At 45.0% G+C, this 15,139-nt stretch overlaps 1 protein-coding gene across 1 annotated transcript in view; it reads left to right on the plus strand.

Moving 5' to 3' along the window:
- LOC138487325 (uncharacterized) overlaps positions 1–15,139 on the plus strand; it is a 2,513,852-nt gene that overhangs the window by 2,489,148 nt on the left and 9,565 nt on the right. Inside the window, exon 101 of the mRNA XM_069613924.1 lies at positions 13,053–13,457. Coding sequence (XP_069470025.1) covers positions 13,053–13,457 — 405 coding nt within the window. The remainder of the gene's footprint in view (positions 1–13,052; positions 13,458–15,139) is intronic.

Raw genomic sequence — 15,139 nt, forward strand, 5'->3', positions numbered from 1 at the left:
TGCGAATTGGAATGTGCCTTTGCAATGGATTGAAACACCGCTTTTTATTCCTTGGACAACAATACTGGGCTTGGTGAGAGGGCAAATTCAGAAGTTATTTGTGAATCTTGAAAGGGAAGACGATGCGCTAACATACTCTTCAATTGTGTGATGAGTAGTTTTGTGAATGACGCCCATAGACTACATGCACTCTTTCCCCACATCAGTATATTAATACTGAAATGAGTCATTGTGTTTCAAGCAATGAAACATTACATTAAGCTCAAGCTTACTTGGCTCCCACGGGCTAGATTCGCAAAACTTTGACTTGCTGCAAGACGTGCATCTCATCACTTGTGCCCCCCAATAAATGCACCCACTTTGCATAAACCCCTTTTCTCCCTTGTTGCACATTAGTTCAAATCAGGGGGTGTTTCTGCTCATTTTGTGACACATAATTCACAATGCTCATAGCACGACATGATCATTCGTGACCCTTAATGCATTTTCTTAAGCTGAACATCAGGGGTATGAAACTCTGCTCTCCTGTGTGCATTTTACCCCTCAAACAGGCATCTATTTATTTCCCATGAATTTAACATTAACTGGCCCTTTAAGGACTAATCTCTGTAAAAATGCTGCCCCAGCACTCATGTGGATTCTGGGAGCCTGTCATACATTAGTGTTGGGCATGGCTCAAGTCCAGGGAACATGTGGGTGGACGGCAACTGCCCACTTTTGGAGCGGCCGGACACCGTCCCCCTGTATTTTTTCAATTATTTAATTATTATTAATAAAGTGCTACTTCCACTTGCTAACAGTGCGCTGTATCTGGGATTCAAACCCTGCTTTTGCGGCTGATAGGCAAGAAACCTAACTGCAAGACCACAACAATCTCCAATCTCTGAGGAGAATGTTGTGAAACACTCCAATTGACGTTCTGATGTACAGGGTACGTTTTCTTGCACAGTTTAGGTTATAGAAGGTGTGCACCTTTTCTATTTATCAAGCAATGATTTAAGAAGCATGTTCTCTTGGGAAATACGTATTTCCTGTCGACTTTCTGGAGTTGGGAAAGACATTTTAAAACAAAATATGCCAATGTCTTTCAATTTATGTTCAATACCTGTGATGTCACTCCCCACTGCAAGCGCCAGATTCCCTCCACTTTATTTTGGACTCAATCCCTGGTTTTGGGAGTCTACCCCTTACACTTATGCAGGCAAGGGGGCGAGTGAGTGCATTATTTTTGTTGCTACCCAGCTCCCCAAAATGTTCAGGTCACCTTTCAGAATAAGGTGGCCTGCTAATTTCCCAAACTAGCAAATAAAGTGCATCCAGTTTGTCCATAGGTTTCAGACCTGTTCAGATTTGTTCATTTGTCTCCTTGGTAGGTGTGTGTGAAAAATATTGCAGCAGCGTAAGTACCACGAGCAGCAGAATATTGAGTTAAATGATGATGGGAGGAATTATTTTAGGTTGCATAGTTTTAAGATATTGATTTTGTTCATTTGATTGACTTGAGACTCCAAGGAGAGCTGCTACTGAAATTCCACTCCAAAGTTGTGATCTTTGTAAATTGAAATGGCACTGTGTGTATTCTGGATGTCCTAATGAATGGGATAATGGTGAATAAAAGGGTTTCTAGCTATCACCATTTATTTTTCTTGATGCCTAATCATAAACAGGTTTATCTCCTCCTTTGGGTGATCCTCTTATGATGGGTAATGAAGACATTCTGTGTCCTGGGTAGTACTTGCACACTGAAGTAGGCTTGACTATCACTGGCATACATACACATATTTAAGATATATCCACCCACGAGGGAAGTTTGTGGTTCCAAGTAGACATTGTAAAGTGAGCGAGAAAAGAATTATCCCTGTGAGAATTCTAAGGAAGGGTAGTTTGGCACTCAAGTGTTAGTGCCTTACTGTTGGCTTTTTTTGGGCACAAGGCATTGGCTTGTTGTCCTGTCGATGTTAACGGAAGAAGCGACTCCAACACTTGAAGAGGTAATTGACTGTTTCCTGGAATGTCCTTTGCTGATGGCAACGTCACTGTGATCAGGGTCAGGTCGCAGGACGCACACGTGATTATGTATACAAGCCGAGGTTCAACAATCTTTTTCATAGCTTAAGTGGCAGCACCCTGAAGCTTCTTTTATTACAACTCGTTGTTGTTCTTTTCTGTACAGGTTTGTATTGGCTTGCCAAAAGCTGTGTGTTTTAAGTGTTGCACTTTCTAGTCGAGAATCAGCTCTACCCTTTATTCCTTGGACCACTCTCACATTGGGATAGGGCAGAGCGGCTCCAAAGCAAGAACTGTGGCTCTTTAATTTCTTGAAAACACAGCAAATGGAATGATGTCTTGCAGGGCATTCATTTTGCAAAGTACTGGAAAATTAAGTTACATGATACTGTAGACAGACTTGACTACAGCACAGTCTGGTAACTCTACACCTGTCCTCTCTGCTTGGTTCTCACATCTCAAGGGTATGTTGTGAATTCCCAGAATCCCTTCCTTAAGGTGAACCAACCACTTCTTCTAAAAGATGAGATGAATTCCAAGCATCAGAGTAGATGTGAGGATTAGATAATGTTCAAGAGCCATTGTGACGTGCATTTCCCTTAAAGGACAATGGCCCTGGAACAGTTGAGTTGCTGTTAGATCTCTTCTGCTTCATTCAGCACCCAAGCTGAAATACCAAGCTGATGCAAGTGTGAGTGATGCACACCCCTTTAGACTGGACTCTCTACAAAATGGGACATCACATTTAAAGTGAGTCTTTGGACATACAGTAGATCAATATATCTGGCTGGCCACTTCCCAGTCGAATATTCTTGACCTAACTAGAGTATTCTGTAATGAGAAAATATAGATTTAGGGGATTATTAAGAAATATTTCTGGGGGTAATGGAATGGAATCTAAGGATTTAGTCTACCATCCTTTGAAGGGCATGGCCAAATAAGTGTAAATGAGTAATAACCAAATGTTATGCAGATACAGTATCCTCACACCTCAGTATTATTTGGGATTTACTGGTGTGAAATGTGAATGGTTGCTAAATCATTGGTGCCATTTAGAATATCTTCATTTAATGTAAGAGAGCGGGTTTCAGAGTCTAGTGCTTTTGCTGCTGCTGCTCATGTGTGGGAACATCACATCTCAGCAAGGCTTCAAGCATTGAGTACCGCATGGGACTAACTAAAGAATTGAATGGCGGCCTCTCACGACAGCGTTTTGTCTGGACGGTATCATTATACTCTTATATAACTGAACGCTTTATCTTTCAGATCATTGTTAATTTCTTTTTTTTTTTGTAAATTTGGTTTTATTAAGTTTTGCAAATGTAAGTCATGGTACAACATTCTGAAAACCAGTACAAATCTTATAACAGTATAACTAAGCAGAAATAATAGAAGACTCCATGTATTCCGTGTCTGTCCAGCAGACACGATCTTCATACATAATGTTCGGGTGTAAACATGACTCCCCCCCCCCTGTTGCCCACCCCCTTCCCTCCCCAAGGTCAGACAGCGTTTTGTACAGCTCTTGCAGCGTTCATCATGTGAAAAGCAGAGTTTAACATGTGTTGTCGGGACCTTCCTCAATCGTGAGAGAATATAGTAGTGGCAGCGGGCTCTGTTTTATTCACGTCTCGTTTCGGTCTCCCGTTCTCGGGGTGATCAGCTTGTGGTTGAGGAGCTCATTGGGTAAGTATATGCTCTTGTACTCCATCCAGAGAGCTTCGATCTGCGACGATCTTCCGTGTAGTGACGCTGTGATATGTTCCATTATGCATATATTGGTGGCAACGTTGATCCATTCGTTTTTCGTAGGAGTTGTGGGGGCTTTCCATTTCATCACCAGCGTTGCTCTTGCTGCTAGAAGCAGATGCGGTGCTATATCTTTTATTTTGATCCAGTCCTCTTCATCCTTCTCAAGGCCGAAAAGTATGAGGTAGGGATTAGGTGTTCTGACAATGCCGTCGACCTCCTTGATCCAGCCCAACACCTCAGACCAGAAGAATTTTATTTGGGGGCACCCCCACCACATGTGCCAATAGTCCGCTTTCTCTCCGCATCCCCGCCAACACTCTGGCTTGACTGTTTGGAACATTTTGGATAACCTGACTGGATCGTATTGCCATCTGTGGAGCAGCTTGATTGCATGGAGCTTGTATTGATTTGAGATGGATATTTGTGTGGCCGTTTGGCATATGGTGTCCCATAGATCCGATGTAATCTGTTCGCCAAAATCCTTTTCCCATCTACTTTTCAGTGCATCCGTGTTCACTCCCTCCCCTCCAGTCAGTGCCTTATACATGTCCGAAATCAGGCCTTTCGTTTCAGTTCTTGAGTCGAGTATTTTCTCAAAGGGAGTGAGATCTCTCATTAATTTGGGCTTCCACAGAGGTCTCGTCAGAACACCTTTAATTTGTATATATTGAAAGGTGGATAGTGGGCCTATTCCGAGGGCTTCCGTTAATTCTCGGAGAGGGATAAAGGAGTCCTTTCTTTGTAGTTGCCCCACTCTCTCCAGTCCTGCCTCATACCATGCTTGGAATCGTCCCACATTCGGAATGTGGTCGTTGATTCCAGGAGACCATAGATGGCTTAAGGGGGCTGGCCAGGTGGTAATGTTTTGCATATTCTTCCCATATGTCCAAATGTCCCAGATGGTGTTCAGTATAGGGTGATCTTTGAGTTTTCTCCGAATCCTCTCTTTTGGAGCCCAGAGCCATTCCGATACAGTGGCTGGTGAGAAATAGTGATTATCCATATTAACCCAGTGGATGTCTGTCCGATTGCGTAGATGTGGAATTAGTACTCTAAGTTGGGATGCTTCATAGTATTTGTGAAGGTTAGGGAATCCGACCCCTCCCTTGTCTTTGGGGAGTGTTAAGGTCTTATACGGGATCCTTGGTCTCTTCCCTTGCCATAAAAATCGGAGCATAATCCTTTTGGTTTCAATAAAGAAACTGATCGGGATCCTGATGGGTAACATTTGGAAGGGGTATAGGAATCGAGGGAGGGACACCATCTTTATCGCATTAAGTCGACCACGCCAGGATATTGTGAGTTTATCCCATCTTGCCAGATCCAACTTGAACTGGTTCAGCAGGGTGGGGAAGTTAGCTTCGTATAGGTCACTCAGCTTTTTTGTAACTTGTATCCCCAGATATTGTAGTTTAGTGTGTTCAATTTTAAGGCCCAGGGGAGAGAATTTGGTGGTATTCTCATCTTCTGTGCCTTGGAGGGGAAAGAGTGTCAACTTGGTTTTGTTTACTTTGAACCCTGATAATTTACCATATTCTTCGAACAGACAGAGGGCCCGAGGGATGGAAGAAAGGGGATTAGTAATGTGGAGGAGGATATCATCTGCATAGAGAGCAATTTTATACTCCATAGATCCCAGTCGAATGCCCTGTAGGATGGGGTCGGCCCTCATCGTTATCGCCAGGGGCTCTAGTGAGAGTGCAAAGAGGATTGCGGATAGGGGACATCCCTGTCTAGTCCCACGATGCAAGGAGAACCATCTGGAATATTCACCATTCACGAATATTGAGGCTTTCGGATCTGAGTATACTGCCTGTATCGCTGTCCTGAACCTCGTGCCCATTCCCACTTTACATAATACTGATTTTAGAAAACCCCATTCCACCCTGTCAAAGGCCTTTTCTGCATCAATAGAGAGTAGGACCGGGTCGTTGTCCAGAGTCTGGGATGTGTGGATGAGATGGAGGGTTTTGCGCAACGTGTCCGCTCCCTGTCTCCCTAGTATAAACCCAACCTGGTCAGGGTGTATAAGTTGCGGGATTAGTGTTTCCAACCTCGCGGCCAGGATCCTAGTATAGATTTTGGCGTCCAGGTTAAGGAGGGAGATGGGGCGGTACGAGGCACATTTCGTAGGGTCCCTCCCCGCCTTGGTGATCACTGTGATCAATGCTCTAGTAAAGGAATCTGGGGGTTTCCCGGTGTCCATTATCTCATTGAAAAGGGTCGTTAGAAAGGGGGACAGTGTTGCCATGAAGGTTTTATAAAATCCGGCCGTATAGCCATCCTCTCCCGGGGATTTCCCTAGGGTTAGCCTCTTTATAGCGGCTTCGACTTCGGATTCTGTGATAGGGGATTCCAACAGTTCAGCATCCTGTTGGGGTATGCGGGGGACATTTATTGAGGACAGGTACGTTTCAGTGTCTATTTGTTCAGGGTTCACTTCAGAAGAGTAGAGTGCCTCATAAAAGTCGGCGAACGATTCTGGAATAGTGGTGTGGACGTGTAGTGTTCGGGAGTTATCCTCAGCGATTTCAGCTACTCTTCGTTCAGCTCTCTGCTCACGGAGCCTAGCAGCGAGAAGCGCATCAGCCTTATCCCCTTTCTCATAGAATTTTTGCTTCAAAAACCTTAATTTACGCACCACTTGTTCGTGTTCCAATAGTTTCAGTTCGTTTCGTTTCTCTCTAGCTCTGGCCATTTTCTTGGGATCTGGTTCTGCGTTTGGTTCGATTCTGCTCTCCAGTTGGTGAATTTCTGTTCGTAGTCTATGTTCGATAAGGTTACGCTCCCTCTTCTTCGATGAGCCCTCCCTTATCAGGATCCCCCTCCAGGTAGCCTTTCCTGCCTCCCAGACGATCTGTTTAGACGTTTCACCATTGTCGTTTGTTTCGAAGAATTTGGAGATCTCCGTCTCCATTTCGGTTCTAAAGACAGCATCTTTCCAGAGGCTCTCATTGCAGCGCCATTTGCCACACTTGGTCGGGAGATCTGCCCAATGAATATCTGTGAGGACCATGTCGTGGTCCGACCATGTGATCGGGGATATGTCCGCTTTAGCTGTAACCTCAGCGAGCTCTCTGGATAGGTATATGTAGTCAATTCGGGTGTAGGTATTGTGCGGGGCGGAGTAGAAGGTGTAGGCTTGTCGTTCGGGATGATGTGCTCTCCATACATCTATCATATTATACATTTCCATCGTTTGTGCCAGCTCGGTCAGCTCTAGTCTGTTTTGGTGGCTCGCGTTGGGGTTCCCAGGTTTCCAATCTTTGACCGGGTCTGCCCATTGGTTAAAGTCTCCGCCTAGGATGATGTGCCCGGTGGCTTCTAGTAATATCTTGGGGATCGTTCTGGAGAGGAATCTCGACTGACACGTATTCGGGGAGTACAGGGTCGCAATCGTTACGTTTACCTTCCCAATTTGTCCATTCACGAGCAGAGCTCGTCCTTCTACATCAGACCATGTCCTGGTGGGAGTGAATGCTATACCTTTCCTGACAAGGATTCCCACCCCTCCTTTCCTAAGCGGGCCGGAGCCCCAGTATTCGTTCCCAACTCGTTTCCCAAGGATCAGTCTTTCTTCTCATTTTATGTATTTCGTTTCCTGTAGGAAGAGGATATCTATTTCAGCCCTACGGAATTCTCTGGCGACAAGGGACCGTTTCGTCGGTGAATTGAGTCCTTTTACATTGAGTGTCCCGACTCTCAAGGAGACATTTTTCCTTGCGTTAGTGTCTATTATCATTGCTCTTTCTCATAGGAAACAGTCTCATCGTGCGTATTTGGTAACACATCACTCTCGTGGGCTGCTTGCTGCCATGTTTGTTCTGATGCAATATTCTCGCTGCCTTGACCCTTCTCGGCCCGCAGGCCTTTCCCCCCATCTCCCTCCCTCCCATTCCCATTCCCATTCCTAATTGAGGGCGTCCAATCTAACCCGGCGTGTTGCTCCAGGTCGGCGTCGGACCACCTCGGGGGGCCGTTACTTCACGCCCCCTAACCAAAGAAGTCATTATTGTCCGGAGTGAGCCCCTCCATGGTTCCCCCCTAATTTTAGTCATTAGGATCAGGGAAAATATGCGTGTTCGTATCGCCTCAGAGCATCATTCGCATATGTAATTGGAACTGTCTTACCAGTGTCGTTCGGATTCAGTTATCTGCTTCTGGGGAGATATTGCCTCTCCGGAACTTTCGCGACCCCTTTACTCTTTTTCTCCTGGGGCCCTGGATCCGCCACTCTCGTCCTTCTCCGTGTGATTCTCCCCGACCAGCCTCCTCTCCCCGAGTGTCGAGGAGGTTAGATATGCATGCTTGTATTTCTTTCTCGGATCTCAGCCTGAATCTGGTTCCGTCGTATTCGAATGAAAGTGAGAAGGGGTAGCCCCACCTGTATCGAATATTCTTTTCTTTGAGCATCTTCGTGAGTGGGCCACACATCCTCCTGAGAGCGAGAGTCAGGGAGGAAAGATCCTGGTAAATTGAGATTCGTACTCCGCCTAAAGTGATCTCGTCGCTCCTTCTGGCCTTCTCGAGGATCCTGGCTTTATCTCTGAAGCGGTGGAATCGGGCAAGAACCGAACGTGGGCCACCTGTAGGGCCTCCTGCCCTGTGTATTCGTTCCGTTACGGGTTCATCCACTTCATCATCCGCCGTGAGGAGTTTAATAATGTTGTGGAGTGTTTCCTTGAGGTCCGCCTCAGTTTCCCCTTCCTTTTCAGGAATGCCAAAGATGCGTATGTTGTTCCTTCTTTCTCTATTTTCCAAATCGTCCAGTTTGAGTCTAAACTTGTCCTCTTTCCGTTCCAGGTCCGCCATTCTCTGTCCAAGTTGTATCTCGAGTGTGTCGATTGAGGTCTGGTTATTTTCGACCCCTTCCAGCCTGTCTTCCATGCTGTCGAGTCTTTGGGTGATCCTGTCTATCTTGCCTCCTATGTTGGTGCCCAGGTTCTTTATTTCGCCCAAAAGGGCAGCAATGTCTCCTTTCGTTGCCGCTGCGAGTTAATTTCCCGTAGTGATGTTGTCCGCCATTGCTGGTTCAGTTAAGGCGGGAAGGGTGGGAGCGTAGACGAAGTGCTGGAGCTTATGTTTAAAGTCCATGCGGGTCTTTGATGGTGATGTTGGGATACTTGCAAAGCGACAAGCAGAGGTGTAGTGGGCCGTTGCAGGGTGTATGAGGTGGTACCTTCCGGTGGCGTGGCGGTTTCGGGCTCTCGAGGTGAACTGCAAGGATGGCGGCGAGGAGAGCGAACCTGGTGATTGTGGTCGGAGGAGGCACACGCCCTGTGTCCAGGGGCCTTGCCCTCCGTTTGATGTGGTTTCTGTTTCACCAGGATGGTGTGCTCCGTGGTAGTCTCAGGGTCGGAGATACCACACGTGTGTTATAGTATCAGTTGGGTCGCATGCTGGGGTTGAGGGCGTCTCTGATGAGGGCCTCCCCGTTTCGGTTCCTGGGTGGATCGTTGGGTGGTCTGTTGGTCGGCGCTAGGTGTTTCAGCGCCGTTTCAGCGTCGTTGTGTCACCATTTTCCGGAGGCCCGGGTTTTCTCGACCGTCGGGATCCGGGGTAGCGAGGGGTCCTTGGGGGGCGAGGAGTGGGTCTGAAGCCGTTATCCGATGCAGTATGTCCGATATCTGCTCAGGGTCGTGGTCCTCCGTGGCCGTGTAGGTTCTGTTGCGAGTTCGTGGTCCGGGAAGGCCCTTCAGCGCACGTGTTTAGTTTTGCTTTCTCGCCGGTCGGACGGCCGCGGCTTAGATCACGGAGTTCTTCGGGATCCCGGGTCCGTTTTCACTCTGGATTTTTCCCAGCGTTGGGCGAGGTATTCCTACTGCTGCCTCACGCTTTGTCTCCGGTGGGGGGGTCCAAAAAGTGGGGGCTCAGTCCATCTTTTGGGGCGGTTGCGGCGGAGCTCACGCAGAGTACATGGCAGTCTCTGCGCCCCCTGGTGGCCCTCTCTAATTTCTTTAACGCTTGCACCAGATGGTTTTTCTTTCCTTCGCTTGTAAACATTGACATAATTTCTTTCCATGAGATGTCAGTTTGATGAGGGTTTTATTGAAGCAAATATTTTCTTGCTTTTGATATGAAGTACGATTCTACACTGGAGTTGGCACGATGACTTGTAAATGCTTTATTTTGTACGTCATAACAGACGGGCAATCTCTGTTTTCACGTCTGTAATACAATTACATTTGATCACTATAAATACCAAAATTAAATCTAAGGCAGTGGTACTCTGTATCCTTTCCTTTATCGGTCTCCCACGCCCCTATTCTCTTACTATCAGGCCACAACTCTTCATTAAAGCTATTTAATTCATCGTTATGATCACTGCACAGCAAATATGCACTGTGCAAAAAAAAGCCGGAAGGTAAGACAAAATAAGTATTTTCCCCATCACAGCAGCCTGATTTTCATTATATATTGAATGCATGCTTGCTTTGGTTACTGAGTTGCACATACCTCATTACAGGAGTGAACTCGGGGAAAAGGCTTTTCTGTGTCTCACAGATTGTTCTTCACCCAAGCCTGGAGTATGTGTAATTCACAACAGGCACTCATTCATCAAACACTGCTCAGGTCAGTGATCACCTCCAGATGAAAGACTAAGTTATGAGGCGCAATCAAGCACTAGGACCGCCATTAATGTGAATCACTCAGGGGTGCTCGACCCTTAAATGTAAAATATTTTAAGCATATTAACATTAGTCTGATCCGACCACACAGATGAGCAACTTGGAATCAAACGCAATGGAACAGGATTCGTCAACCGGGATTTCAGATTCCGGCAGCGACCATGTACAATGCCAGACAACGACAGTGAATAATCGATCAAGTTTCATCTTGACACCATCCACAATTCCTTCAGATGGCAACACATGTAGCACTTTTCAGTACACCCAAACAATAATCTGTTATTTATATAGAGCTTTCACCAAGTCATCTCATTTAAAACATTTCTTATATACAATTATTATTACCAGCTGAAATTGGTGCTCATTTACTAACCTCAGAAGGATAATAATCTGAGTTCGCCTTGCTGCAATTTGATCCTGCAGCCTGGAGATGTTACATAGATCTCAGCAGCACTTATCCCAATGAACTATCTCACCCAAATAAATAAATATAAATAAACCCAAATCAATGCATGAATAAATAAATACATCTAAAATGCATGTGTTGGATCCCGCCTTTTTGCACTGGGCTAAATGGGCAGTGCAAAGAGTATTTCGCAGTGCAAAGTGACTATGCTCTGCACCAAGCTAAACGTTCAATAAATGAGGCCCAAATAGTGTATTTGCTCGCTCTGGGACTTGTGTTATGTTTTCCCAACATGCAATGCTTCTTTACATTAAAGATTTTCCATTTTGCTTCGTGTTTCTTAGTGTTCTAGAAGACTCATGACTCAATTTGCTAACACGAAAAATGTTGGTTTTACAGTCCCAAATGGTACCTGTTAAGGTGCTTCACTTTTAACTATCAGCTTCTCTCCTTGGCTTGCAACTTTCCTTTCATTTCCTCTGATTCTGCTTACTCCCGTTCCTCTTGGACGAGGTAGAAAGTATACAGGGGTCTCCCTCAGGCTCGTGTATGACGTTTGCCAGCTTCTTGTGTCTGATTTTCATTGATCTCTGGGCCACCACCAAAACTCCTAAACATGTATTTCTACTGCAACTATGTGCGAATAGCCTTGTAGCCCTCGTTTATATATAGACCTTGCTTGCTACAATGACCATTCCCTAAGTCATGGCACGAGGCGAGCGGTTCATTATCCCATGTTAATGACCCCGTCATTGGTCTTTAAGGCTGTATTAATACTGTCATGTAGTTGCCAATGATAGACAAAAGGACCTGACACAAGGATGTGATGAACAAAAGATCTATTTGGGGCATTGTTGAAATACAAATCAGGGAGGCTTTTAACTAAACTAAAGTTGTAAGGACGATGATTCTCCAGGATGCGGGCAGTGCGCAAGGACAACCTAAAAAGAAAGGCAAGGTAAAGGGTGCCAAAAATAAATGTTCTTCAAGTTCCCGGGCTGGGCCTTTCCGACAGATGAAGTTAATGATCGTAATGCTTATAGTCTTGGATTTGAGGGGTTCACGTATAACTTTATTCTCTTCTTGGGGTCTCTTCTTTGATCTCCATCCCAGGTTAAAGGTGTTTCTGCATCCTTATTCCATGATCTTCTCAGGGGTATCTATCCACCAGGTTCTCAGTCTTTGGTTTAAGGCGTACCTGCTGCCATCTTCTCTGGTATTCCCAGGATCTCTTCACCTTGATACTCAGTACTGGTTGTAAGGGTTTCCTTCTTAATGAGCTCTGAACAAGCTGGAACCAGTTTTGAGTTTCTTATGTTTTGTGCAGAGGGGATGTATCCAAGTAGTTCAGAGTTGAATGCTTCCTCAAGCAAAACTGAGGAGAGATGGCTGGAAGGTTTTCAGTGACTCATAACCTATCGCATTTCTCTGGATAACATTCCAGACCATCATTTGGTAGCCTGCCATGCCATTGCAGAACAGGAAACTCCATATGCAATCTAGTCTGGGCCAGACATCCCATGAGACCACAATTAACTCCAGACATGTTTTAGCCTCACTGGGTGTCATGAATGAGGTATAGCTTGTGTCTCTAGACAAAGCAATCTTAGGATCCACCTCTGGGGCAGGAACATCAATTGGGGTTGACAGGGATCACAATTGCGACCACTGGTAACTCCTGTGCGACCCCTGGCTCTGTCTCTGCAACCCGTGAGGTCTGCAGAGGCAGCAGAAACCTGAAAATAAAGAGGGCTCTCAGACTAGAGCCCGGCCTTTTTTACATTCATTTCTTTTTTTGAGTCAATCTGCCAGCAACATCCTGCCTCGCCCTATAACCTGGCCTCATATTGAACAGTTCAACTTTATTCTTGCCTTCCCTACAGTGCTTAACTACTGCCTTAATGCCAGAGGGTGTTGCACGCTCTACAATGCAAAAGTAAATTAATAAATATAATAATTGTAAATTTGATCACAATCTTCATTCGAACATGGCTGATCTAACATGCAAGGTTGCGCTTGCCTGAATCTCCACACCTGACACTCAAAGAAAGTTCAAACAATCTTTGCTTGTGAAATTAGTGGAAATGTTGGTGAGTGATAGTTCACCCAAATACATTCACCCAATGTGAGAAAACATGTCTAAAAACAGAAATGTAGATAAAGTATCTCATTTTTATCAAATCTATTTATTGACACTTTAACTGGCTGGAAGTTACATAGATCGTGTTCTTAATTTCAAATGCACATTTGTGTTGCAGGTAACATAATGGATACCCAAGTGACAGATCGAATAAGCATGACAGACAACATGGGTTATCAAGCAGAAATTCCTGATGGTAATAGTGATCTTTTGGAAGACCACCAAAACAAGGGGATTAGGGATAGTGTGATATTCCAGCCTCCATCTGAGAGTGAAGAGGCATCAGAAACCCAAGAAGATATTATAAATGAAGCATATTTTTCCAATCAGAAATCGCATCTCTCTACTGATGACACAGCCACTGAGGAGCCCAATAAACTTCAGACTCCTAAAAATGAATTAGAAGCCCGTCAGGAGATCACTGTCAGAAGTGAAGGAAACACTGAGTATGACGGAGAAACGGAATCCCTTGCTGATGAAGACCAAAAGGAAATACTCATTCAAAAGAGTTCAGATGTTGAAGGTAATGATTTTAAAAGTGGGAGATGTTAAGAAATATGGATTACATAATCAGCAGTGAGTGTTGTGATGTCCATAGTCATACAAGCAGAACTGATGCACGGCACACAGCAATCAATTACTGAGATAAATATGACTGACTAGTACAGTGCTGGAAACTAAAATGGACAAGGATTTCCAGAACTGTGTTAGTATGGACAATGCATGAGGTTTGTAAAGCAGGCATTGCTGTGATTCTGATGTGAGTAATGAAATGAGACCCTTATAGTAGTAATTAGCTGAACAGTTTGGCAGCCAATCAGAGCATTAGTAAACAAAATACAAAAAACTTCAGAAAATGAAGACCGAGAAATTGTGAGGTAGGCATAGATTTACAGATTGGTGAACGTGATTAAACAGTTGATCAAAGCATTTCATCCAGGCCTGATAGTGAAAATCAAAATGTTAAATAATGTTACTGTGCCTCATTACAAGTCCGGCGGTAACCAAGACCGTAAAACTGCCTGGTTACCACCGGACTCGTATTACCATTCCGCCTCCGTGATTCCCGGAATTACCGGGGCATTACAACCCCGGTGACCCGGGAATTCCGGAGGCGGAATGGTGTAAATCCCCATTCCCATTGAGTCCCACAGGACTCAATGGGAACGGGGATCATGGAAACACCTGCACCATCTCGTGATGGTGCCGGTGTTTCCTCGTCCGCCTGCAGGCAGGCAGTGTTAAGCCCGCCAGGTCAGACCTGACGGGATTGACGCCTCCGCCTGCAGGGGTTGTGATCACCCGGTATGGAAACAACGGTGGGGTTTACCGCCACGTTTGTTTCCATACCGGTTGGGTTGTAATGAGGCCCACTGTCTCTTCTCAATCTTTGAGAACTATATTAATGAACCACATCAGTTGCCACCTCTAAATGATTGAACCACTAAGGTGATAGGCGCTACGAGCAGGACCCTTCAGTTTGCTTCCATGTATTTTTGTAAGAGTTTTTCTACACAGCAAACCTATCTGGACATCACTGGATTGCTGTACAATAGAAGGGTAGAGGATATAATACTAGAGTTGTGGGATGGAGGAGGGTGAGTATGCAATCAGGACCCATCTTCTTCTGGGGAGAATTGTCTTCCATACTATTAACTCGAGACAATCACCAAACATTCCTTCCACTTGAGGCACCTGAAACAACCTCACATGAATGGACATCTTAAGCAGGTTCTCCATATTATAACAATTGTGTGCCTGATTTAAACCATACAATTTTTGCATTTTGGAATTATTCCACATAATTTCAGTAATGCTACCACAAAGGCACAGCATCTGCTATTACAGATATGTCATCCTGAACTGAATTTGCTTACATGTCTAATCACAGAACCAGTGTACTTATGGTGAGATTTAGATTGTAGTCTGCCTCTGCAAGAACATGTTTTTAAACAATAGGGTAAAATGAGTAAACCAGTCCTGTGACTTTTTGCTGTGCTGGCTGTGAATGATGGACGCTTTAGTACAGAACATCAGGAGGGGAACACATTGGGTACCACAGAGTCAGTTAAGCATAATGGAAAGGTAATATTAATGTGAAGTGGTCTTGTGTAGTGGCCTTCTGTTAATAGCATTGGCATAGGTGCCTGTGGCTCTACAAAACATAACAGGGGTTGAGTTGGGTCCTTCTTAGGATAGTGGGAT

This window comes from Ambystoma mexicanum, chromosome 9, assembly GCF_040938575.1.
Source record: "Ambystoma mexicanum isolate Mex_15411 chromosome 9, UKY_AmexF1_1, whole genome shotgun sequence".
Lineage (NCBI taxonomy): Eukaryota > Metazoa > Chordata > Amphibia > Caudata > Ambystomatidae > Ambystoma > Ambystoma mexicanum.